The 27,856-nt window shown below is 46.4% G+C and overlaps 1 protein-coding gene across 1 annotated transcript in view; it reads left to right on the top strand.

Moving 5' to 3' along the window:
• Nucleotides 1-27,856, top strand: part of P3H4 (prolyl 3-hydroxylase family member 4 (inactive)) — a 73,749-nt gene that overhangs the window by 27,792 nt on the left and 18,101 nt on the right. The window contains exons 5-6 of the mRNA XM_063959838.1: nucleotides 23,084-23,229; nucleotides 25,952-26,038. Of these exons, the coding sequence (XP_063815908.1) occupies nucleotides 23,084-23,229; nucleotides 25,952-26,038 (233 nt within the window). The remainder of the gene's footprint in view (nucleotides 1-23,083; nucleotides 23,230-25,951; nucleotides 26,039-27,856) is intronic.

Below are 27,856 nucleotides of genomic sequence, written 5' to 3'. Positions count from 1 at the left end.
GTATTCAGATAACAAGGGGATCATGCATTGGTTGATGGTCACCAAGAGGAAATCTCAAATATGGTCAGCTGGGCTAGATGTAATGGCTGATCTTTTCCTGAAGATGGCAGACTGGTTCCATGAGTCTTGGATCTCCTATTCACACCAATAGAGTCTCTCAATAAGCTTTATCAGCAAAGAGGTTATTCCTGTTCATATGTCATGGTGTTCTTTTCAGAGCCGAAGGTTCATCTGATATTTATTTATCAAACCCCATAAAGTGTCATTAAGTTCTGGTTATCTAAGTACAAGGGTCTCTATTTAGACACGTATGCTCTTAGTCACAAGCTAGGATAAAGGTTGACAGAAAATTCCACTGTAAGAAAGACTGACCATTATGGGAATTAAAGTGTCAGTTACAGATATCTAACTATAAGTTTGAAAGCACAATTTCTGAGGCAATACAGATGTATATTAGATTTTTTCTCCATCATTCCTGTCTTTTGTTTAATCTCTAAACACAACATATAGTAAATCAAATATTCATCATGTTCAAATTAATTTTCAAATGAATGTGATGTGAGATGTGAGATAGGAAAAGGAAAATCCGTTCTCTGGATGCGATCGCTGGCACGAGTCCATTGAGTATCGATGCGAAAAGTCTCAACCCTCCAGAAAACTTGGACAGATAAGAGAAATGAAAGAGGTAGCGACAGGCTGTATTCTTGTCTTCTTCAACCTGGCTATAGGTCGAGGTTCCTTCTTACTAAGTGTACATATATGATGCATGAGTGTATAAGCACCTATTAGGGTATATTTCTGATAATCTGACTATGTGTAATAAACTACTGATTCACTATGCGTGGGCTACTGCAGTGTAGGTAACGGGAGTCATTACCATAAGCTTGGTTCTTGGCTTCCTTTCAGGCCGTGTGAGTACTTTCCCACACGATCGTCCAAGAATAGGCAGGCATTTGATTGTTACATAAATTATAAAAATTATAAGTATTATTATCATAACATAGTGTAGTATGTGGTAAAGCCATTTTGAAATTCCGGCTCCCATCTATCCGAAGGGGTCCCAATCAGCCGATTGGGTCATATGTTCTTGTATATCCTGCAACAACTTAACCTTTTGTTCAATGGGATTATAATTATCTGAGATGTTAAAACAACACATTCCTTTAAATTGCTCACAACCACTTCCTGCTTTAAGTAACAGGTAATCAATGGCTACTCTATTTTGTATCATACCATCTCTTACTTCTCTGAGTTCTTCATTTATGAGAGCTATAGCAGTACGTGGTGCATTGATAGTTGTAGCTAGTCTATAAAAGTTAAACTTCCTAGGTCTATCACAAGTCTGTATAACAAGCAAAAAGGCATATCAGTATGGGTATGGTTTTATAGTAGTTTAATTGTAAATATTTTTATTTTAGCTCTATAAACACAGATATTTTTGATAAACGTCCGAGATGTAGCTAACAAGATACAATTGGTGCAATTTAGCCAACCATATAGGGGTTGATTCTTGAGTCAGATGCAGTGGCGGTTGCATGTGTGTCTTTGCCGCAGTCGTGTCTACAGCTTCATGGTAATGCAGCTACAGCGCCTTTCCCACTTTCAGCATCTTCAGACATGGCAATCATGCTCTGTGCGTCTTTAGATGCCACTATCGGTTGCACCATCGAAACTTCCACCAGCCCTATATTAGGTGCAGAATCTCCATCTGAGTATGGCCTCCAATTTACACTATTAAGAGTCTGAGAGGGAGATGTATTAAGCAGTGAATAGAGTGGAGGAGTGAACCAGTGGAGAAGTTGCCAATTGCAACCAATCAGCTGCTCTGTATAATTTTATAGTATGCAAATTATAAATGTAACTTCAATGCTGATTGGTTGCCATGGGCAACCTCTACACTGGCTCACTTTTCTACTCTTTTCACTGCTTAGTACATCTCCTCCTGAGTATGGATCACTTTCGTCTGCACGCCGAGACACTACCATAGGATGCAACATCTCTGTATCTGAATAGCCACCTTCCAGTCACTACCAGGAACAACCAATGCATTTAAAATACATTTCAAAGATTGTGCGTCTGAATCAGTGCTATGACTCTGTGCGCTGACAATTGGGAAGCATGCGGGGTGCAACTTGGATGCATGTGCAGAGGAAAAACATTGTCCCACTGTGTCCAACATCGACAGTGTCTGTGACTCAGAATCAGGCCCATAGGGTTTTGAAACGCGTTTCATTATATTCTTTGCTATTATATTTTGCATTGGATTGCCATTGACTGTTAGTGACACTGTACAATTGGAATAGACATTAGAACATATTCTTTGGCGCAAGACACTGCACATCACAGCTACACATATTATTATTATCCTTTATTTATATGGCACCACAAGGGTTCCGCAGCGCCCAATTACAGAGTACATATGCACATAAAACAGGAAAACAGTGACTTACAGTTGAAGACAATATAGGACAAGTACAGGGTAACTAAGCATAACTACATCAGTAGACGACACTGAGATTAGTATCAAGGTGGCCGAAAAACTGCAGGATTTGGGCAGTTGAGGATTATTAAAGTAAGAAGAGGATAAGCACATGAGGGAAGAAGGCCCTATGCGTGAGAGCTTACATTCTAAAGGGGAAAGGTAGACACGCAGGGCTGACACAGATGGGGTAGACTGAGCATGGAACAGAGGGTTAGGATGAGATTTGGCTGGGTTTGGTAAAGAAGTGGGTCTTAAGAGCCCGTTTGAAGTTCTGTAGAGAGGTGGAGAGTCTGAGGGGGGAAGGTAGAGAATTCCAGAGTAAGGGAGCAACATGTGAAAAATCTTGGAGATAGGATTGGTAGGAAGTAATCAGAAGACAGGAGAGTTGGTGTGCATTGGCAGAGCGAAGAGGACGGGTGGGAGAGTAAAGAGAGATAAGGTCAGAGATGTAAGTGGGAGAGGAGTAGGTGAGTGCTTTGTAAGTGAGTGTGAGAAGTTTGAATTAGATTCTGAAAGGGAAGGGAAGCCAGTGAAGAGCTTGTAGGAGAGGGGAGGTGGATGTAGTGCGTTTGGTGAGGAAGATGAGCCGGGCTGCAGCATTGAGGATAGATTGGAGTGGAGGGAGGTAATTGTCAGGAAGGCATGTTAGGAGGAGATTACAGTAATCCAATCTGGAAATAATCAGTGAGTGGATAATGATCTTGGTGGCATCCTGGGTGAGAAAGGGTCTGATCCTGGAAATGTTTTTGAGATGAAAATTACAGGTTTGTGAGAGGTGCTGAATGTGTGGTTTGAAGGAGAGGGAGGAGTCAAGGGTTACGATAAGACAGCGTACTTGGGGGCTAGAGGAGATAGTCGTGCCATCAATGGAGAATGAGATTGTGGGAGGTGAGGTTGTGCGGGAGGGTGGGAAGATGATCAGCTTAATCTTGGACATGTTGAGTTTAAAAAAGCGCTGAGACATCCAGGAAGAGACAGCAGAGAGACAGTTGGAGGTACGAGTGAGGAGAGCCGGGTAGAGATCAGCGAAGGAAAGGTAGATTTGAGTGTCATCAGCATAGAGGTGATATTGGAAGTTAAAAGAACTAATTAGTTCACCTAAAGAGGACGTATATAGAGAGAAAAGGAGAGGACCAAGAACAGAACCTTGGGGGACACCAACAGACACCAAATCTCCCAGCTATTGAAGATATATATCCGGCAAGGGTTACTAAGCAGGCGGAAAGGATCATCGGTGATCACTCCCACCCCGCTCACGACATGTTCAGAAGGCTGCCGTCAGGGAGGCATTACAGCTTGTAACTGGTGAGAATTGACAGACACAGAAATATTTTTTCCCCCCAAGCAACTATCCTAATAAATTCGGTGGGCGCCTAGCCCATTCCATTTGCAATTCAACCTGGCACATGTATCTACGTACCTATCATGCTGCTCTTCCTCATGTGTGTTTGGTCTTGTTATGTATGTATACTGGGGGGTCATTCCGACCCGATCGCTCGCTGCAGTTTCTCACAGTGCAGCGATCGGGTCGGAACTGCGCATGCACGCCGGTGCATGCCAGCCATCCTTGCCTAGCGATCGCCTCTGGGGGCCGGGGAGCGACGAGTAGCTCCTGGCCAGGACGCTAAATCTGCGCTGGACGGGAGCTACTCTTGAAGTGCAAAGGCATCGTCGCTGTGCAGTGCCTTTGCACTTCTGTGGGGGGCGGGCCGCACTGACATGCGGGGCGGACTAGCCCTGTGCTGGGCGTCCCCCCGTATGTCAGTGTGAATGATCGTAGCTGTGCTAAATGACCCCCACTATCTGAGAGCGGTGGCTATCTGAAACAAATTCCTTGTGTATTGTGCACTGATATACTTGGCAATAAAGTGATTCCAGTTCTGAGTTTGTGAAAGTGGGTGGGGGGGGGGGGGGGGGGTAGCGTCATGAGAGGAGACAGAGAAGGAACTATCAGAGAGGTAAGAGGACAGCCAGGAGAGGGCAGTATCATGCAGACCAAGAGAGTGAAGGATTTGCAGAAGGAGAGGGTGGTCCACAGTGTCAAAAGCAGCAGAGAGGTCAAGAAGAATAAGCAGAGAGTAGTGACCCTTAGATTTGGCTGCATGGAGGTCATTGCAGACTTTTGTGAGGGCGGTTTCAGTGGAGTGGAGAGAGCGGAAATCAGAATGGAATCGGTCAAGCAGTGAATGGGAGGAAAAAAAGGCAGTGTGGCGGTAATAGACCATATGCTCAAGGAGTTTGGAGGCAAAAGGGAGGAGAGAGATGGGCCGATAGTTGGAGAGGGTGTTTGGATCAAGGGTAGGTTCTTTAAGACTAGGGTAGAGAAGAGCATGCTTAAAGGCAAAGGGGACAGTGCCTGATGAGAGGGAGAGATTGAGAAGGTGGGCAAGATGGGAACAGGCAGAAGGAGAGAGGTAGCGGAGGAGGTAGGAGGGGATAGGGTCAAGTGGGGAGGTGGGGGTTGATGAGGGCCATGACTTCCTCACCAGATACATGGGAGAAAGATGTCAGAGTTGTTGAGAGGAAAGGGGATGGGTGGTTGCTGGTCTGGTGGGATGTGATGTCCTAAAGAATGGAGTCAATCTTGGATGTAAAATAAGAGGCAAAGTCAAGAGTAGACAATGAGGATGGGAGAGTAGGTGGTAGTGGGCAGAGGAGGGAGTTCACAGTGACGTAGAGGCGCTGGGGGTTGGAAGACTGGATACACATGAGAATTTTGAAGTATGATTGTTTAGCAAGGGAAAGGGCAGCACTGAAGGATGAGAACATAAATTTAAAATGGAGGTAGTCTGTCCTAGAGCGTGATTTCCTCCACTGTTGCTCGGCAGTACGTGAGCATTTTTGAAGATATCTGGTGCATTTGGTGTGCCAAGGTTGAGGTGTTGATCTGCAATGGTGAATAGTGGTTGGTGGAGCGACAGAGTCAAGAGCAGAAGTAAGAGATGCATTGTATAGAGAGATGTGTCTTGTTCAGGGCATGAGAGAGAGAGAATAGGAGAGAGAAATGAGTCGAATAGGGAGGATAGGGATGAGGTGTTAATAGCCTCAATGATATGCTTAGTGACGGTAGCCTTAGGAGGGAGAGATGGGGAAGCGGAGATAGAAAAGTTGAAAGAGAGCAGGTGGTGGTCAGAGAGGGGAAAAGGGGAATTGGAGAAATCAGAAATATTGCAGCGGTGAGTGAAAACCAGATCCAGTGAGCTCCCGTTCACATGGGAAGGTGAGGTGGTCCACTGGGAGAGACCAAGTGAAGAGGTGAGGTTAAGTTTAGAGGCAGGTGATGTTGTGGGGTTATTGATAGGGATGTTGAAATCACCTAGGATAATTGAGGGAATGTCAGAAGAGAGGAAGTGAGGTAGCCAGGAAGCAAAGTAGTCGAGGAATATGGAGGAAGTGTCAGGTGGACGGTAGATGACAGCAACTCAAAGATGAGTAGGTTGGTAGAGGCGTATCGCATGGACCTCAAATGTAGAGAATGTAAGGGATGGTTCTGGAGGTATAAGTTGGTATGTGTAGCTAGAGGGTAAAAGGACAACAACACCACCACCATGGCATCCCCGGGACGGGGTGTGTGTGAGAATGTGAGCCCCCCAGCAGATAGAGAAGCAGGAGAAGTGGTGTCATAGGGAGCAATCCAGGTTTCTGTAATGGCCAGGAGATGCAGGGAGTTAGAAACATAGAATTTGACGGCAGATAAAAACCACTTGGCCCATCTAGTCTGCTCCTTTTTTTTTATCCTTTAGGTAATCTCAACCCTTTTTGAACCTTAATTCTTTGTAAGGATATTCATATGCCTATCCCAAGCATGTTTAAATTGCTCTACAGTCTTAGCCTCTACCACCTCTGATGGGAGGCTATTCCACTTATCCACTACCCTTTCTGTGAAGTAATTTTTCCTTAAATTTCCCCTGACCCTGCCTCCCTCCAGTTTCAGTGTATGTCCTCGAGTTCTAATACTTCTCTTCCTTTGAAGAATGTTTCCCTCCTGAACTTTGTTAAAACCTTTGGTATATTTGAAAGTTTCTATCATGTCTCTCCTTTCCCTTCTCTCCTCCATACTATACATGATAAGATCTTTTAGCCTTTCCGGGTAAGTTTTGTGATGTAGGCCATGCACCATTTTAGTTGCCCTTCTTTGTACACTCTCTAATGTATTTATATCCTTCTGGAGATATGGTCTCCAGAACTGGACACAGTATTTCAGATGAGGCCGCACCAATGACCTATACAGTAGCATTATTACTTCTTTTTTCCTGGTACTGATTCCTCTCCCTATGCAACCAAGCATCTGCCTTGTCTTTTTCATTGCTTTGTTGCATTGCTTTCCTGCCTTTAAGTCGCTTGAAATAGTGACTCCTAAATACCTTTCCTCCTCAGTAGTTTCCATTATAGTACCCTTTTTACTATATTTAGCCTTTGGATTTTTGAGTTGGAAATGAAAAGGTCATGAGTAGGGGCCAGTTTGTTACAAACAGATCTGTCATCCCAGAGGGCACAGGATAGGGGGTAGGAGTTTGTGGGAGAGATGTGAATGAGATTATCAGGGTTGCTGTAGCGTTGAGGTAAGTTTAATTTGTAAGGAAGGGATATAGAGGGTGTAATGATGGTGCTGGGTCCTTGGCTAGGAAGGGAGACTGCAGGAGTGAGGCATGGAGGGAGTGCAGTATGGAAACAGTAGGCCTGAGTCACAGCTGCACGCAGTGCCAATGTTCACGTAGCTAAGCAATGTATTTTTACTGCATGTGCATGAAAATCCCCAATAACTTGTTACACATAGTGTACGCACAAAGGCGCTGTTGCAGTCAAGATGCACGGTGCTAGAAATGTCTAGGAGATGATGGGCATTCCTGGATGGGTACTGGGAGGTGTCTTAGCACAGCACGGAGGTGGTCTGTGTTATGGGGGTGTCGTTGGGTGTACCGGTGAAAGAGGCCATACTCGTACGAAAAAACTGCACCTGCCATAGGGCTGGTGCAAGTTTCAATGGTGCAACCGATGGTGCATTTAACATGCACCAATCGCTATTTCAGCATCTACAGACGCTGACAGAGGGTGCCTCCTTGCACATTCGGACACAAGGATGTACAAATAGGAAGGACTTTGTAGCAGTATTTGCATAAAGCCGCAGACAGGAGACTGCCAATAAGTTGCAGTCACGGCAGCTTCTGCATCCACTTCTGAATCAGACCCTGTACCTTTATTGGTGAGTAATGCTGCAATCATTTCTGCTCTATTTATAACTTTGCATTGTGATTTCTGCTGCGGGGTACACTGGGCTCCACAAGGATTCACATCGGGGTGTAGAGTAGGATCTTAATCCGATGCACCAACAGGCTCAAAGCTTTGACTGTTCCCAAGATGCACAGTGCTGCCTCCTCTATAACCCGCCTCCGTGCACAGGAGCTCAGTTTGTAAGTTGGTGCCATGCAGTAAGCAGGCACTTAACAGGAGGGCTGCCTTTTGCAGCCTATTGATAGCTTTTTTTGAAGAAAAAGCCAGAAGAATACTTCTACAAGACTTCAGGGCTGCAGCGTGTAAAGTCGCATAGACTTTTCTGACTGCAGCTCCATCACCCCCAGCGGCACTGTATACTCCCGCGCCCTGGTTGCCGGGTAACTGCAGCGGAGGCTCCGGTTCTTTCCAGCGTCAGTCACACACACACCGCTGTCCTCCTGGATCGCGTGGCCGCAGGTACAGGGGAGGTATGGGGTCTCTTTGTCTACACTTTACCGCGATCCAGCGCGGCTGTGGGAGGTGGGCCGCGCGTGTGCTGGCGTGGACACTGTTATTGGGCAGCCGCTCTACTAGCCACCAGGGACATTAAAAGGGCACGGGTCTGGTGGTCTTTACTCAAATAACCCCGTTTTCAAAGCCCGCAGCACCCGGTGGGGAGTCCAGCAGGGAGAGCAGGTGTAACCTGTAGCCCCTCCCCAGCCCCAGGGCGCCATTTCTGTAAATGTTCCCGCCCTGGAGCTGCATTTCTCTCCCTCACTCCCTGTCAGCAGCCATCACAAACGGAGCTGAGCTGTTCCTGGGACTGCTGGGGCAAATCCTCCTCTGTAAAGCCGCCTGATCGCCAGCGCTGTGCATATTACAGGACACCTAAGTATTCTACCTGTCACTGGGACAGTGTTAGTTAAGAAATAGTGCATACATTCAGGGTTGTGTGGTACAAACACCCTGTGATATACATCCAGGTTCTACTGTGCTTTGTTATATCTATTGTTGACACATATAGCCATACTGAGTATTACTTGTATTGCTAGTCCAGTGCAGTTTTATGGTACATAATTTCTGCATGGTACACCTGTGACTATGTGTGTGTGTGTGTGTGTGTGTGTGTGTGTGTGTGTGTGTGTGTGTGTGTGTGTGCATATAGCTGCTGCGTGGCTGCCTTATTGGGTATTTCACTCAGCGTGCTACTCCTATATTCCTATACCTGAGGGGGCTAAGTGTATCAGTTTTTTTCTATATGATATAGGATTTGTTTCACAAGATATACTTGCTGTGTATTTTTACTTGTGATCTATAGTCACCCTGTATATATCTTGGATTCCCAGTTTGTGCTGTCATAGTCACACTTCACTGGGTGTTCTTGCTAGGTATATCGCTGCTAAGACTTGTACAAGGTTGCCTGATATTGTGCACATTAGTATGTCAGCTACACGTGGCAACGGAGCTGGGGCTTCTCCCACATTGCGTGGTGGTGATGCCGCAGACGCGTTGGAGGAAAATATGGCAGCTGCGAGTTCAGGTTCAGGGGGTTCCTTACCTCCCAGTGGGTCTGTAGCACCGGGGGCATCACAGGACCCACCTTGGGCTACCTTTTCCACGCTGTTAAACACGCTTGTAACTAAATTGACGCCCCTTGTGGGACCACCTGTGCCACTGCAGCAGTTTATGGTCCCTGCTATTAATCCGCCATGGGCAGATCAAATCTCCACTCAGTTACAGCATTTGAACCGGTCATTGATTAAATCTAAGTGTCACTCTCACCCGCCTAAGACTAAGTCATCTTCTAAACGGGCCATTACCTCCTCCCAATCCACTGCTATCCCAGACATGTACTCTGAGGAGGATGGTGCATATACTGATCCCACAGACACTGACTCGGATGTTTCTGATGGGGAAGGGAAATCATTGGTGGATGTCCCGGATTTTATTAAGGCAATTAGGTTCATTCTTTAGGTGTCTGATGATCCTGAGCCTGAGGCTGTCTCTAAAAAGCCGGATAGGTTTAAACATAAGAAGGTGGTTAAACAAGTTTTACCTCATTCTGAACATCTGGTTGACATATGTCAGGAATCCTGGGAAAATCCGGGGACAAAATTCACACCAAATAGGAGACTGTTAGCTCGCTATCCTCTCTCTGCGGAGATATGTAAGAATTGGGAAACTCCTCCTCCTGTAGATTCTCATGTGGCGTGCATGGTAGTTTCCTCTGCTCAGCCAGTAACTACCGTCACCTCTCTGAAGGAACCGACGCATAGACGTGTGGAGGGTTGTTTGAAAGCGATTTACACCCTAACGGGGTCTGTGCATAGGCCAACCATTGCAGCGACATGGGCTGCCGAAGCTGTTGAGGCGTGGGCTCAGGAGCTTGAGGCGGAAGTGACTTCCAACGCATCTGAGCATGCTCGACAATGTCTCTCATATATTACCATGGCTTCTCTGTACCTTAAGGAGGCGGCCTCCGATGCCGGGGTGCTGGCGGCCAAGGCTGCTACTACGTCTGTCTTGGCCAGACGTATCCTTTGGTTGAGATCCTGGTTGGTGGATATGGATTCCAAGAAAACCCTGGAGGTGCTTCCTTTCAAGGGAGCCATTCTCTTTGGAGAAGACCTCAATAAGATTGTGACTGATCTGGCTACTGCTAAAACAGCTTGTCTACCTAGTACGGCTCCTTCCGCACAGAAGGCTAAAAGTACTTTCCCTCGGCCCTTTCATCCTCCAGGTAAAGCAAAAGGTCAGGCGTACCCAAAGCAAGCTCGTGCTTTCAGACCTGCAAAGCCCAGACCGAAGCATGCCTGGGCTGCCTGTCAGCCTGCTTCCAATACTGACAAGCCTGCCGCATGACGGGCGGGCCTCCCTCTGGGGGATCCCAGCAGGATGGGGGGCCAACTTCTAGGTTTTGCCCAGGAATGGTTAAAGACCACTTCAGATACCTGGGTAAGAGAAGTCGTCACTCGAGGTTACGCCATACCCTTCAAGAATCGTCCCCCTCATCGATTTTGCCTGACAGATGTGCCTCTGGATCCGGCAAAAGCAAACACTTTGCACTCGGTGGTACATTCCCTCCTGACCACAGGAGTGTTGGTACAGGTGCATCTGGCTCAGAGAGGCAAGGGGCACTATTCACCGCTGTTCCTAGTACAGAAACCGAACGGGTCCTCGCGGCCCATTCTCAATCTGAAGTCCTTGCACAAGCGTATGCGGGTCGCCAAATTTCGTATTGGATACTCTGCGCTCTATTGTTCTAGCCTTGGAGCCTGGGGACTTTATGGTCTCCCTGGACATACAGGATGCCTACCTACATATTCTGTTAGGGTCTCCTGCCCTGTGCTGCCACGTCGTCATGGCAACCGGGAGACAAGTGCTAGCGGAGTAACCTGAGCGCAGCTGATACTCCGGTTCGGGTCTTTTGCTGTGCAGTGGTTACAGGCTCTGTGCACGGCAGGGGATCCGGTGCTGGTTTTTGTGCTCACAGTCTGTGAGGTCTGTGTGGGGCGTGGACAGCACCTGCTATATAAGGCCTCTTCTCAGGTTAAGCAGAGGCTGCTGAATCTTTGTTGGTTAGTCAGTTCCTAAAAGTTAGCCAGTACTGTGTAGCTTTGTATTTGTTGTTGCTTACTGCAAATAGGCCTGGGGATTTGGTATTACACTCTGCCAATCCAGACCTAGCAGTAAGACTGGAGTCAGTCGTTTAACTTGCTGGGGTTCTTTTGCTACTCTGTGAACTTAGCAAGTTTGCGGCTGTATTCTCAGAATTGCCTGCCTAAATCCTGTCTCACTGTGCAAGGTGTTCAGGGGTCAGTTTAGTGGCAGTAAGCTGAACCTGTGCACTGCAAGTGAGGATTAGGATTGTGGAGACTCTCCTTGTGTCTATCATTCCATCTCTGACCAAGGAGTTTACTGCCACACCCGTTGGTAACCCTTTAGGGTTTTGCTGTTGCCCTTAGCAACAGCATTTCGGGTTCTCTACGTATTAAAACACAACATCTTGCTTTTTCCATCTGAGCATTACTAATACTAGGGAGACACCCAGTTTCTTAGCCTCTGGGCTTCTCTGTTCACTTTGTGTTTATTTTGTTACCCTATCACCTTCTGTGTACGTAATGTCATATTCCCCAGTCTGTCTGTGAGTTCATTTGTTTTGCATCCCTATCCGTTCAGACACCAGTACATTCCTGCAGGCACTGGTGTGCATAACAGTTCAAACACCAGTACATTCCTGCAGGCACTGGTGTGCATAACATATTCAGCAGCCTAATACTCCTGTTGAAATTTTGTGGGAATATGGAGCATACCCCTCAAAATACGTTGCAACAGGTGGTCGATCAGGTGCAGGTCCTGACTCGACAATTTAATGATTTGTCCATTAAAATGCACACCTCCCTGGCCGCTGGCGGAGCTCCCGCAGCAGCAGCACCTTCAGGGGTTAAGGAGCCGAAAGTAAATCTCCCGGATCGTTTTTCTGGGGATCGCTCGCAGTTCTTTTGTTTCAAGGAGAGCTGCAAGCTATACTTCCGGCTTAGGCCTCAGTCTTCTGGGTCGGAGATTCAGCGGGTGGGCATAGTGATTTCCTTGCTACAAGGAGACCCACAGGTCTGGGCATATGGGTTGCAGCCTGACTGTCCGTCGCTTAAAAGTGTTGATGCTTTTTTTACGGCACTGGGCATGCTGTATGATGACCCTGACAAGACGGCCTCAGCCGATGCTCAGATTTCGATCCTTAAGCAAGGGCGAAGGCCAGTTGAGGTTTACTGTACGGAGTTTCGGAGGTTGGCCCATGATACCCAGTGGAATGACCCAGCCCTGAGACACCAGTACCGAAGAGGTCTTTCTAACCAGATAAAAGACCAACTGGTTCAATATCCCTTGCCTGATAGCTTGGATCAGCTCATGCAGTTATCCATCCGGGTGGATAGACGGCTGAGAGAGCGTAGGCTTGAAAGGGAGACCGAGTTTTCCTTCTTTCCCAAGGGAACCTCAGACTCTGAGGAATTTTCCAAGGAGCCTATGCAGATTGGGGCTACCCGCCTCTCCTCGCGTGAGAAGACGCGGAGGAGACAGCAGGGGTTGTGTTTGTACTGTGGGAATAAAGGTCATGTGGTAGTATCATGCCCAGAAAAGCCGGAAAACTTCAGGGCCTGAGGGTGATGGGAAATATCCTGTCAGGCCAGAAGTCAGAATTTCCCAAGAAGACTTTTATCATTCCGGTGACCTTGAAGATCCTCGGTCAAACTGTCAAGACAGAGGCCTTTGTGGACAGTGGGGCCGACGGGGTTTTTATGGACCGCCAATTCGCCCTGAAACACTCTGTTCCCTTAGTACCCTTGGCATCGGAAATTGAGATTTGTGGGTTAAACGGGGAACCATTATCCCAAGGTAAAATTACCTCTTGCACTAGCCAGATTTCTTTGTTTATTGGAGCCACACACTCTGAAAAATTGTCCTTTTATGTGACTGTCTGTACTTTTGCCCCATTGGTGTTGGGGTTACCCTGGTTAAGGGCCCACAATCCTCAATTTGACTGGGTCTCTGGGGAGATTCTTAGTTGGGGTACTGATTGTTTCAGGAGTTGCTTGAGCCTTCCAGTCAGGCTCTCGCAGCTAAGTTTGCCAGGATTGCCAGGGTGTTATGCAGATTTTGCGGACGTGTTCTCCAAAAAAGTTGCAGAGGTACTACCTCCCCATCGCCCCTATGACTGTGCCATTGATTTGTTGCCAAATGCTAAGCTTCCCAAGAGCAGGTTGTACTCCCTGTCACGTCCTGAGACTCAGGCTATGGCCGAGTACATTCAGGAGAACTTGGCTAAGGGATTTATCAGACCTTCACAGTCTCCAGTTGGGTCGGGGTTCTTCTTCGTGGGTAAAAAGGACGGTTCGTTGCGACCCTGCATCGACTTCAGGGAATTGAACCGTATCACGATTAAAGACTCATACCCACTGCCTCTCATTTCAGTCTTGTTTGACTAGCTTCGTACTGCCACCATTTTTTCTAAGATTGACCTACGCGGTGCGTACAATCTAATCCGAATAAGAGAGGGGGATGAATGGAAGACTGCCTTTAATACCCACTCAGGGCATTATGAATATTTGGTGATGCCTTTTGGGCTCTGTAATGCCCCGGCAGTCTTCCAGGATTTCATGAATGATGTACTCAGGGAATATTTGGATAGATTCTTAGTTGTATACTTAGATGACATCCTAATCTTCTCCCATTCCCTGGAGGAACATCGGAAGCATGTACGCTTAGTCCTCCAGAAACTCAGAGACCACCAGCTTGGGGCGAAGCTGGAGAAGTGCGAATTTGAAGTTCAGCAAATCGCATTTCTAGGATATATTATCTCCCCAGAAGGTTTCCAAATGGAGGGTTCCAAGGTACAGGCAGTCCTGGATTGGGTGCAGCCCACTAGTTTGAAGGCGCTTCAGCGTTTCCTGGGCTTTGCAAATTTTTATAGACGATTTATCGCTGGATTTTCGTCTATAGTGGCGCCCTTGGTGGCACTCACTAAGAAAGGGGCGGATGTTGCTCACTGGTCTTGTGAGGCTAAAGCGGCTTTTGCCCGTCTCAAAATGGCATTTGTATCGGCCAAGGTGCTGCGACACCCAGATCCAGAGCGTCCTTTTGTGGTGGAGGTGGATGCCTCTGAGATGGGTATTGGGGCAGTGCTCTCTCAGATGGGAGTGTCTGATAATCGCCTTCATCCCTGTGCTTACTTTTCCCGTAAATTTTCGCCTGCCGAGATGAATTATGACGTGGGTAACCGGGAATTGTTGGCTATTAAGGATGCACTCGAGGAGTGGAGACACTGGCTTGAGGGGGCTAAGTTTGTGGTCTCAATTCTCACCGACCATAAGAATCTGGCATATGTAGAGTCAGCGAAGCGTCTCAATGCCAGGCAGGCATGATGGGCTTTGTTTTTTGCTCGCTTTAATTTTTTGATAACATATCGCCCTGGGTCAAAAAACATCAAGGCTGATGCGCTCTCGCGGAGTTTTGCTCCAATCCAGGAGACCACCGAGGAGCCGTTGCCCATTGTGTCCCCATCATGTATTAAAGTGGGCATTACCCAGGACCTCTTATCATTAGTCCTTAGAGCACAGGAGCAGGCTCCTCCAGACCTTTCGGTAGGTCTTTTGTTTGTGCCTCCTAGGTTAAGACAGCGAGTGTTCCTGGAATTCCATGCCAAGAAGTCGGCAGGTCACCCGGGTATTGCCAGAACTCGGGAGTTGCTATCTAGGGCGGTGTGGTGGCCCTCGGTGGCTAAGGATGTGGATCAGTGGGTTCGGGCATGTGACATCTGTGCCCGAAATAAGACTCCTAGAGGGGTTCCTGTTGGCCCATTACATCCACTCTCTATCCCATCTAAGCCATGGACCCACATTTCAATGGATTTTGTGGTGGACTTGCCCAAATCCTCGGGGATGACAGCCATCTGGGTTGTCGTTGACAGGTTTTCGAAGATGGCGCACTTCGTTCCACTGGTTGGGCTGCCATCGGCCAGACGCCTGTCTGAATTATTTATGCTGCATGTTGTGCGTCTCCACGGGTTGCCACTTGATGTGGTCTCTGACCGCGGATCCCAGTTTGTGGCCAAATTCTGGAGGGCATTTTGTTCCGATCTCCAGATTTCTGTCAGCTTGTCGTCAGGCTACCATCCGCAGTCTAATGGGCAGACTGAAAGGGTGAACCAGTCCTTGGAGCAGTTCCTCAGGTGTTATGTCTCCAAGTGTCAGACTGACTGGGTTGCTCATCTGTCCATGGCGGAGTTTGCCTATAACAACGCGGCTCACTCTGCTACAGGGATCTCTCCCTTCCTTTGTGTGTATGGGCATCATCCTAAGGCCAATTCTTTTGACCCCCTGGACTCCACGCCTGGTGGTTCCTCTGTGGTTTCGGTCCTTAGAGGTATTTGGAGGAAAGTGAAGAAAGCCCTTGTGTCTGTGTCATTAGTGACCAAAAGGGTTTTTGATAAGCGGAAAAGACCCTGCAGCTTCAAATTAGGAGACTTCGTCTGGTTGTCTACCAAGAATTTGAAGTTGAGACAGCCATCTCATAAGTTAGGCCCCCGGTTCATCGGCCCTTATAAGATCACCAGGGTTATCAATCCGGTGGCATTTCAGTTAGATCTGCCCCGTTCTTTGGGTATCAATAAAACATTTCATTGTTCCCTTTTAAAACGGGCGATTAGTAATCCTTCTTCCAGTGGAAGACCTTCTCCTCTTCTGATACGTGGCCAGAGGGAGTTTGTTGTTGAAAGGATTCTTGACTCCAAGATGGTTCGGGGTCGGCTGTCATTTTTGGTGCACTGGAAGGGGTATGGCCCGGAGGAGCGGTCGTGGGTGCGCAGTTGTGATCTTCATGCCCCCAGACTGATACGCTCTTTCTTCTCGCAGTTCCCCGATAAACCCGGTGGTAGGGGTTCTTTGACCCCTCGTCAGAGGGGGGGTACTGTTAGGGTCTCCTGCCCTGTGCTGCCACGTCGTCATGGCAACCGGGAGACAAGTGCTAGCGGAGTAACCTGAGCGCAGCTGATACTCCGGTTCGGGTCTTTTGCTGTGCAGTGGTTACAGGCTCTGTGCACGGCAGGGGATCCGGTGCTGGTTTTTGTGCTCACAGTCTGTGAGGTCTGAGTGGGGCGTGGACAGCACCTGCTATATAAGGCCTCTTCTCAGGTTAAGCAGATGCTGCTGAATCTTTGTTGGTTAGTCAGTTCCTAAAAGTTAGCCAGTACTGTGTAGCTTTGTATTTGTTGTTGCTTACTGCAAATAGGCCTGGGGATTTGGTATTACACTCTGCCAATCCAGACCTAGCAGTAAGACTGGAGTCAGTCGTTTAACTTGCTGGGGTTCTTTTGCTACTCTGTGAACTTAGCAAGTTTGCGGCTGTATTCTCAGAATTGTCTGCCTAAATCCTGTCTCACTGTGCAAGGTGTTCAGGGGTCAGTTTAGTGGCAGTAAGCTGAACCTGTGCACTGCAAGTGAGGATTAGGATTGTGGAGACTCTCCTTGTGTCTATCATTCCATCTCTGACCAAGGAGTTTACTGCCACACCCGTTGGTAACCCTTTAGGGTTTTGCTGTTGCCCTTAGCAACAGCATTTCGGGTTCTCTACGTATTAAAACACAACATCTTGCTTTTTCCATCTGAGCATTACTAATACTAGGGAGACACCCAGTTTCTTAGCCTCTGGGCTTCTCTGTTCACTTTGTGTTTATTTTGTTACCCTATCACCTTCTGTGTACGTAATGTCATATTCCCCAGTCTGTCTGTGAGTTCATTTGTTTTGCATACCTATCCGTTCAGACACCAGTACATTCCTGCAGGCACTGGTGTGCATAACAGTTCAAACACCAGTACATTCCTGCAGGCACTGGTGTGCATAACAGTTCAGACACCAGTACATTCCTGCAGGCACTGGTGTGCATAACATATTCCTATTGCAGTGTCTCATCAGCAGTATCTGAGGTTTGCAGTGGTCAACCTCCATTACCAATTTCGGGCGTTACCCTTTGGTTTAACAACGGCTCCCTGAGTTTTCACCAAAGTTATGGCGGTCATGACGGCTACACTCCGCCGTCAAGAGGTCAGGATCCTACCGTATTTGGACGATTTGTTGATCCTGGCGAATTCCCCAGAACTTCTCCTGTGTCATCTCGATCTGACGGTCCAGTGCATGAAACCCACGGGTGGCTGATCAACTGGAAGAAATCCTCCCTGGTTCCTGCTCGGAGCATGGTACACCTGGGAGCGTTATTGGACACTCACAACCAGCGGTTGTTCCTGTCTCAGGAGATGGTCCTGAAACTTCAGGACAGGATTCAATGCTTCCTATCTCGTCCGCAAGTGTCGATTCATTCGGCGATGCAAGTGCTAGGTCTCATGGTGTCGGCTTTTGACATGGTGGAGTATGCTCAATTCTATTCTCGTCCTCTACAGAAGTTGATTCTGTCCAAGTGGGACAGACTGCCTCACCGGATCAGATCTCACATGATCTCCTTGTCTCCGAAGGTCCGCCAGTCATTGAGCTGGTGGCTTCAGGACCAACGATTGAGCAGGGGCCGTCCCTTCTGGACATCCAGCTGGGTCCTGCTGATAAAGGATGCCAGTCTGAGAGGTTGGGGACAGGTGTTGGAACAACACTCTCTCCAGGGTCGGTGGACCGCGGAGGAGTTGCTACTCCCGATAAACATTCTGGAATTGCGGGCACTGTTCAATGCGTTGACAATGGCCCAGCATCTGATACAGAATAGACCTGTTCAAGTACAGTCGAACAACGCCACCACGGTGGCGTACATCAATCATCAGGGCGGCACTCAAAGCCGCAGGGCAATGAGGGTAGTATCACGGATTCTTCAGTGGGCAGAACGCCATCTGCCGGCAATATCCGCAGTGTTCATTCCGGGCATTCTGAATTGGGAAGCGGACTATCTCAGTCGTCAGACCGTGGAGCCTCCATCCGGAGGTGTTTCAACTTCTCGTGGACACGTGGGGCCTTCCAGATGTGGATCTGATGGCATCTCGAAACAATCACAAGGTTCTGGTCTTCGGAGCAAGGACAAGGGATCCTCAAGCTGCGTTCGTGGACGCTCTGGCAATTCCATGGAACTTTCAGCAGCCGTATGTGTTCCCTCCGGTGTCACTCCTGCCCAGAGTAATACGGAAGTTCAAGCAAGAAGGAGGAAACCTACTTCTGGTCGCTCCAGCGTGGCCCAGGCGGCACTGGTTCTCCGATCTACAGGACCTCTTGTTGGATCGTCCCCTTCTACTTCCACAACAACCAGACCGCCTTGTTCAGGGCCCCTGTGTATATCAGGATTTAGCCCGGTTGGCTTTGGCGGCGTGGCTCTTGAAGCTTCCGTCTTGAGGGCCAAAGGTTTTTCTGAGGCGGTCATTCAAACTATGTTGAAGGCCCGGAAACCGGCTTCTGCTCGGATTTACCATAGGGTCTGGAATTCTAATAAGCCCTACACACTGGGCGATAATAGTCAGAGATATGAACGATCTCCTTCATTAATGAACGAGATACCGTTCATATCTTTGAGTATGGAGGCACCAGCGATGAACGATGCACGGCCCTGCGCTCATTCATCGCTGGTGCCCTGTCGGCTGTGCATGCAGGCCAATATGGACGATCTCATCCATATTTGCCTGCACTTCTATGGAGCCGGGTGACGGGGGGAGTGAAGAAACTTTACTCCCTCCGTCACTACCCCCTCGCCGCCGGGTCGCTCGGCAGCGGATCGTTAAATGTGTAGCGCCCTTTACTTTGCTTTGTGCGCATCTAACAATCATGATGCTTACAAGTTTAGTACAGCCAAACTTTTGGCCTTTCTACAACAGGGCCTGGACTTGGGCCTTCGTCTGGCCTCCATCAAGGTTCATATTTCTGCCTTGTCAGTTTGGTTCCAGAGAAAAATTGCGACTTTACCTGATATTCATACGTTCACTCAGGGTGTGTTGCGGATTCAATCTCCTTATGTCCCGCCTGTGGCTCCTTGGGACTTGTCGGTGGTTCTAGAGGCGTTGCAAGAGTCTCCGTCTGAGCCCCTTGAATCTGCAAACCTTAAGTGGCTTTTTCTTAAGGTTTTGTTTCTGCTGGCTATTGCCTCTGCTAGACGGGTGTCGGATTTGGGTGATTTATCTTGTAGGTCACCATATCTGATTTTTCACCGTGATCTGGCAGTTCTTAGAACACGTCCCGGGTATTTACCTAAGGTGGTGTCTTCTTTCCACCTTAATCAGGAGATTGTGGTTCCGGCCTTTGCCTCTCCTGAATTGTCTTCCAAAGAGCGGTCTTTGGATGTGGTACGGGCTCTCCGTATCTACGTGAAGAGAACTACCTCCATTAGGAAGTCGGAATCTCTCTTTGTTCTGTTTGGTTTTCACAAACGTGGCTGGCCTGCTCACAAGCAGACCCTAGCCAGATGGATTAGAATGGTGATTGCACATGCTTATGTACAGGCTGGCCTTCCAGCTCCTGTTACCATAAAGGCCCACTCTACTCGGTCGGTTGGACCTTCTTGGGCGGCCCGTCGTGGTGCGACCCTTGAACAATTGTGCAAGGCGGCTACGTGGTCCTCAGTGAACACGTTCATAAGGTTTTATGCCTTCGATACTTCCGCCTCCCAGGATGCTTCCTTTGGACACAGAGTTCTTGTGCCCGCTACAGTGCGTCCCCTCCCATGAGGAACTGCTTTAGGACATCCCCAATGTCATTCCCTGTGGAGCCCAGTGTGCCCCGAAGCAGAAAATGAGATTTATGGTAAGACTTACCATTGCTAAATCTCTTTCTGTGAGGTACACTGGGCTCCACAGGGCGCCCACCCTGACGCACTTTGCTTCTTTGCGTTGGTATGGCATTAGCTGCTGACACTTTCTCCTGTTGTGAGAATGTGGTGTATGTGGCTACTAACAGTTGTCATCTCTTTTGCCTGCTACTGCATTGGACTGGTTAACAAAAACTAAGCTCCTGTGCACGGAGGCGGGGTTACAGAGGAGGCGACGCTATGCATTCTGGGAACAGTCAAAGCTTTGAGCCTGTTGGTGCCTCGGATCAAGATCCTACTCTACACCCCAATGTAATTCTCTGTGGAGCCCAGTGTACCTCGCAGAAAGATTTAACAACGGTAAGTTCTTACCATAAATCTCTTTTTTTTTCTTCTTTTTTCTTTTTTGAGCATGTGTTTTGAATATTTTGTTCAAAGTAAATGTTGTTTGTGTGGTACATGATATGCTTTAATTTTGATGCAAAGTTTGTCATGAAAACTGGTAACAAACATTACATAAATAGACCATTTTCATGGAATGACCCTCTAGTCGTACTCTTATATACTTTCACTAAAGTCTCTCAATGTACCAGACAGAGCTATTGTTTCTGTTTCCGTGACATCCCTTTTCCACTGCTTCCCGGGATATGGCCGGCTGTATCAGCCCCGGCAAATTCCTGGGTGTCAGCTTCATGATCCTGGTCAGGAGGAGGGTGGGGGACCCAGGACTTAGTCCCAGGTTGTCTCCTTTTATACTGACCAAAATCGTGTGATTTTATTGTCAGTGGAAAAGGGATAGTAGATATGCTCTTCTGTGTTCTTTGGATACATTTTTTTACTGGGCAGTTTATGTTGAATGCTAAGGCCTAGATAATATAAAGACTATAGTTTAAAGACACAGTGAAACAAGAAAGATGAAATAAAGCTGTCGAGGTCATTAACACAGGGGTTCCAAATAGCTGTCCTCAAGGTACCCAAACAGTCCAGGTGTTAAGTATATCCATGCTTGGCCACAAATGACTTAATTAGTATCTCAGTCAGTTTGATGTAACCATCTGTGCTAAGCCATGGATATACTTAAAACCTGGACTGTTAGGGTGCCTTGAGTACTTTTTTTGGGAACCTTTGCATTAACACACAAATGAAAGATATCTGAAGGTGGAACAACCCTTTAAGGCAATGTTTCTCAAACTTGGTCCTCAAGGTTATAGTTCAGGTTTTAAGACTATCCATGCTTGAACAGGTGACGTAATTGGTATAGCTTTCATTTTAATGTAACCATTGCTTAGGGACTGTTAGGGTCACTGGCATATTTCTAATTGGTGCAGTGCACACGGGTTCCAGGGGGCACACCCTGCACCTATTTATTTCAATACTTATCCTCCTGAGTCCCACATCAAGGCAACAGCAGCAGTGCAGAAATCACTGGGAGAATGGTGCATTGGCCATTTTTTCCTGGTGTTTCACGCATGCGCGGTAGTAAAATCATTGTGAGACTTGCGCGTGTGCACTGGGATACGGTCATTAGGTCGACAGTCCACGTGGACTACAATTGGGAATGGTAACCTTGCCCGAAGCGCAAGCCATGTGAGTGGACACGGTGCACTTATTGGGGTTCCCCCTCACTTTTACGAAGAAAACAACACCAAAAAAGTAAAAAAACTCATGTCGACCTTTTGAACTGTCGACCTAGTACATGTCGACCTAATGACCATGTCGACCTAGTGACCCTGATGACCTAATGCATATCAACCAATAGTGGTCGTCCTAGTGACTGTCGATTTAAGTCGTGTCGACTCAACGACCCATACCCGTGTGCACTAGACGCTGGGGCAGTGCTAGGGTCACCTAGTGACCTTCGTGCCCACAGTCAAGAGCGCTACCGGAAAGAGAGGAGGGGGCTCAGAAGGAGACTGCACACGGAGCTCCTTCTCTCTGAAGGCACCCCTGGTTAGGATGTCCTGAGGATGGAGTTTGGCAAATACTGCTTTAAGCGTAAGTAAAACTTTAAGCTAAAAAAATATTAATACATTTTCTTTTTTTATGCACATTAATTAAATTCATGACTCGACAAAAGATGAAATGCTACCCCAAGATGGACATTTCCACTGTCCCAACAAATCTCTGGTCTGACCACAAGGAAAACAAAATAAAGTTCTATAACAAAAATAGCTTTAGGGTGCGTATACACGGTGAGATCCTTGCTATGCCCGATTTTCACTTGCGATTTCCCGGAGCCCAGATAGCACAGATTTTGACTAACTTTTCTTGAGATATGGACTATGGCCCTCATTCCGAGTTGTTCGCTCGCTAGCTGCTTTTAGCAGCATTGCACACGCTAAGCCGCCGCCCTCTGGGAGTGTATCTTAGCTTAGCAGAATTGCGAAGGAAAGATTAGCAGAATTGCGAATAGAAATTTCTTAGCGGTTTCTGAGTAGCTCCAGACTTACTCAGCCATTGCGATCAGTTCAGTCAGTTTCGTTCCTGGTTTGACGTCACAAACACACCCAGCGTTCGCCCAGACACTCCCGGGTTTTTCCCAGAAACGCCAGCGTTTTTTCGCACACGCCCAGAAAATGGACAGTTTCCGCCCAGAAACACCCACTTCCTGTCAATCACAGTACGATCACCAGAACGATGAAAAATCCTCGTTATGCCGTTAGTAAAATACCTAACTTTTGTGTAAAATAACTAAGCGCATGCGCTCTGCGAACCTTGCGCATGCGCAGTAAGCGACTAATCGCAATATAGCGAAAATCGGCAACGAGCGAACAACTCGGAATGACCACCTATGTGTGCTTACGATTTTGGCTTATGTGAGATGTCATTGACATGTGAGATGAACTAGATAGTACACCGATCTAGCAAGGATTGACTTGCCTACACAGTCTATCTTTTCTTGTGATGCCGACGTGGCGGGACAGCGCATCGGAATCGAATCGGGATCGCAAGGTGAACGTCACCTTGCGATCTGCACTAACTTTTCTTGCGATTTTGACTATATAGTCAAAATCGAAAGACAATATCTCACCGTGTGTACACACCCTTAGAACTGCTTACATTGGGAAGTGGTATACATTTATTTCCATAATATTTATATATTGCAGTTAACGATGTTAAGAAAGCTGTTCAATGCGTATCAAGTTACATGCTGTTTGACCCTCTGGATACAGTGATGCAGCAAAACCTGGCATACTACAAGTTTTACAAGGAGAAATGGGACCTTGAGGACAAAGATTTCAATCCTAGAGAGGTGAGATAAATGGGCAGCTGCACAACACATGTTATTTTGGTTCAGTGTGCCTATTTGTTGCTGTGGACAGAAATTAGAGCTTGCTTAGCAGGACCACATGGGCCAAGGACTGAAACTGATCAAGCACCTATAGTGAGAAGTGGAGGCATTATATATGTACACACCCATACACTATTAGCACTATAAATGTCTCCCAAAATGCATAGAATAATAAAAATGCGTAATTTTGTGAGGAATAAAGATATAAAATGTTAATACAGATGATTTATGGACGGACCCTGTTGCCAGGTGGGTGACTGGTCATCATCATCATGCTGTCATGATGGTGGGCCTATTTTTATGTGCAGGCCTGGGGCTATAGTCCCACCCTCCCCATTGTTAATCTGGCCCTGACACTCACATTCCAGTTCTTGATGTTTCTCTGTACAGATGCTCTGCTTATTATTTTGAGATGCAATGTATACTAGCTAACAAGATAATTGCTTATTCCAGCCACACGAGTCACTCCTCTCTCTGTTGCCCTCAGGAAAGCGTTTAAGGTATATTGGGTGTCATACTAGCAGATTGTGGATTAGCTTCTTCCCATCTATGATTGTTAGTGTATATTCTGAAATTGTTGAATTTTTGTGTCATTTTATTAAGCTGTGAGTTTGCATTGTACTTTTGCTGATCCATTTTTGTAATGTGGAAATGACAATAGATTAATTGATTGATGCAATCTCTCCTCTAAGTATTGCCTACTATAACCATTCCATAAGCACCCTTTATGCATGGGAATGTGTTTCTTTTTGCTAATCATTTATATCTTAAATATGTCATAATAGTAAGGAGATGCCAGTGTCACTTCTTTAACCTATTAATGTTGATTTCATTGTTTTATGTGGTATTGTACTTCCTTTATAAAATGTACCTACAGTAGATGGAGCAAAAGGCATTACGTAGCTATTAATGGAAGCAGCGGTTCCATTCCTGCAGCAGTCACCTGTGAGTTGGTGTAGAAATGTTGCTGTGGGATCAATATGAAATGTCAGCGCACGGGATCCCAGCGTTTGAAATACCGACGCCTGGATCCCGTTGGTGAAAAAGCTGACAGGAATGAGTAAGGGGTGTTCTCCCCTAACCCTAGCCCTCCCTACCCGCAGTCTAACCGTAACCTCCCCCCTTGGTGCCTAAACCTAACCCTCACCCCCCACAGCCTAATCCTAAACCTCCCCCCGGGGGTGGCTAACCCTTACCCGCCGGGACGCAGCCTAACCCCCCTCCCCCCCCCCCCCCCGTAAAACAACCTAAACACCCCCACACACACACACACACACACACACACACACAGCTTACCTCTCCAGCACTGCGGTGTGTCTTTGTTCAGCATCCCGGCTGCCGGGATTCAGGTGCCGGAGTAGTGCACCCACTCTGAATGCCGGTGTCAGCATTCAGAATAGGGCCGGGATTCCATCATTGGTATTCTGACTGCCGGGATCCCGTTGCTGTTTTGAATGAATAAGAAAGCTGTGTGCAGTGCTGCTACACTGGGAATTTCTCCAAATACAGTATGCACAGTCACGACCCTTCGAAGTTTATTAAAATAATTCCTCCACAAAAATACTATCACCAAGTTCATTCTTTCAATGACTCACATTCCGTATATACTGTATATCATGACTAGCCATGCCCAGCAAATTGTTCTAATCGTAAGAAACAAGAACCTGCTCCCCTGCAATCAGCGATACATCTCCATATTAATCTATGCTCGCATCTGAAGCAAATACCTCTTGTATTGTATCACTATATAAATTCAAAGCTTGCCATCTGGAATATTGTTTCTTTCACCCCATTCTGTATAGTGCCAACATTAAATAATATCCACGTACAGCGCGCTACTGGAAATTATGTTAGTTTGAGTGTTTAATGGACCGTGGCAAAATACTTATCCAATCAGAACAATATGTTGTCTATCAATTGAATCTAATCATAAAAATAGTGATGTATTTCCTAAAAGAAAATGATGGATATGGCTTTACAGTATTTTCGTAGTACAGGTTGAGTATCCCATATCCAAATATTCCGAAATACGGAATATTCCAAAATACGGACTTTTTTGAATGAGAGTGAGATAGTGAAACCTTTGTTTTTTGATGACTCAATGTACACAAACTTTGTTTAATACACACAGTTATTAAAAATATTGTATTAAATGACCTTCAGGCTGTGTGTATAAGGTGTATATGAAACATAAATGAATTGTGTGAATGTAGACAAACTTTGTTTAATGCACAAAGTTATAAAAAATATTGGCTAAAATTGCCTACAGGCTGTGTGTATAAGGTGTATATGTAACATAAATGCATTCTGTGCTTAGACTTGGGTCCCATCACCATGATATCTCATTATGGTATGCAATTATTCCAAAATACGGAAAAATCCGATATCCAAAATACGTCTGGTCCCAAGCATTTTGGATAAGGGATACTCAACCTGTAGTAATGATCTATGGCTCATTTATAATTTACTAGCATTGCATTTATGTTCAAAGTTTGCGCAAAATTTTGGCAACCAATCAGACACTTCCTTTCATTGCCTAATTTGCACTCATCAGATAAAGGTGAATTCTAACTGGCTGCATTGGTTCACTGTAAAGTTTGCACGTACATGCACCTAAGTGTTGGTAGAGAGAACCTTCTGACTTTCTTCCCTCCTCTGGGGGCAATGTTTGTTTTGTTGACAGGAAGCTCTGCAATATCATAACCAGACCGCACGGCACAAGGAGCTATTACAGTTTGCTCAGGACTTCTTACACCGGGATGATGATGAGGTAAGCCAGAGTTCTGGAAAGTAGCTTAAACCTAATGTGTGATACCAGAGGTGGTCCTGGTATCAGTGGACTTTCTAATTGATGAATATACACCTCTAAGGGTTTTGTAGAGTCATGTTGTATTTGTTTACACAGACTTAGTTTAAAGGAGTCATGTAATGTGCAAGTACTAAAGCATACAAAAATGGTCTGGGTTCAAGAAGCCTTCAGCAGGGCTGCCTCTACAGTAGATATGGTATTCCCTTGTGAAAGCTTTTTTGTCTCCAAAACATTGAATTAAATAAGCTGCGATTATGGATGCCCGTTATCCTCCAAAAACAGACTCAAGAGATGACACCCCTTGGAAATTCCTGTTCCGAATATCATGTTAAGCCACCCAGTAGTAGTATCCATCCATGTACATGTTACACCACACAGTAGTTGTGCCCCATTATACTCGTTACACCACACAGTAGTAGTGGCCATAATACACATGCTACACCATAGTAGTGGCCATTATACACATGCTACACCATAGTAGTGCCCATTACACACATGCCACACAGTAACAGTACCCCATGCACGTTACGCCACACAATAGTAGTACCCCATGTACACGTTACGTCACAGAGTAGTAGTGCCCATTATACACATTATGCCACACAGTAGAGCCAATTATACACATTATGCCACACTGTAGTAGTGCCCATTATACACATGCCACACAGCTGTATTACCAACTATAATTGTTATGGCACATAGTAGTAGTACCCCATATACTCAATACGCAGTGGTGCACCCAGGGGGGGTTTCCGAGTACCCAGAAACCCCCCTCCACTAAAAAAAAAAAAAAAAAAAATGTTTTTTTTCTGCATGAGTATTATTAATGACTGTCTAGCGTCCTCTGCAGCCTGCTGTCTTCCTGGTGGCACTTGCAAGTGCAATAAAAGTTTACTTTATTTTAATTATAGTACATATGTATCCATGTGCATACATATATACACATGTATACATACATACATATAAACACACACATATGATATATATATATATATATATATATACATGTGTATATATATGTGTACTGTATGTGTGTGTACATATATATATATGTATGCATGTTTAATATGCTATGTATATGTGTATATGTATGTGTGTGTGTGTGTGTGTGTGTGTGTGTGTGTGTGTGTGTGTGTGTGTGTATGTATATATATATATATATATATGTATATGTGTAGATATATGTATGTATATATATATATATATATATATATATATATATATACACACACACAGACACACTAGTTTTACGGACCCAGCATATACTGGGTCACCTCAGTCCCCACCCCCGTGATTGGCTCCGCCCAGTTCTGGAAACCCCCCCATGCAAATCCTGCGTTTGCCACTGATACGCCACATAGAAGTAGTACCCCATATACATATAATGCCACACAGTAGTAGTACACCATATACATATTACATCACACAGTAGTAGTACCCTGTGTACACATCATGCCAAACAGTAGTAATACCCTGTGTACACATTACGCCACACAGTAGTAGTACCCCATGTACACGTTACACCTCGAAGTTGTAGTGTCCATTATACACATTACACCACATAGTGCAGGTCCACCATCCACCTTGAGGCAGTGGGTGATGCTGGGGAGAGGGAGTGGGTGACGCTCGGGAGAGGCAGTGGGTGACAAATATACCACAGTTTGTTTACCTGGACCCAAAACTGCAACGTCCCATCACATTTTATTATTTTGACCTCCCCATGTGCCTCCCACATTCATCATACCATGCCACATGCCCTAAACATTCACCATGGCAAGA

This window comes from Pseudophryne corroboree, chromosome 3 (genome assembly GCF_028390025.1).
Source record: "Pseudophryne corroboree isolate aPseCor3 chromosome 3, aPseCor3.hap2, whole genome shotgun sequence".
In the NCBI taxonomy this organism is placed as follows: domain Eukaryota; kingdom Metazoa; phylum Chordata; class Amphibia; order Anura; family Myobatrachidae; genus Pseudophryne; species Pseudophryne corroboree.
Note: the sequence above shows the minus strand (reverse complement) of the source record. Positions and strands in the feature narration are given on the sequence as shown.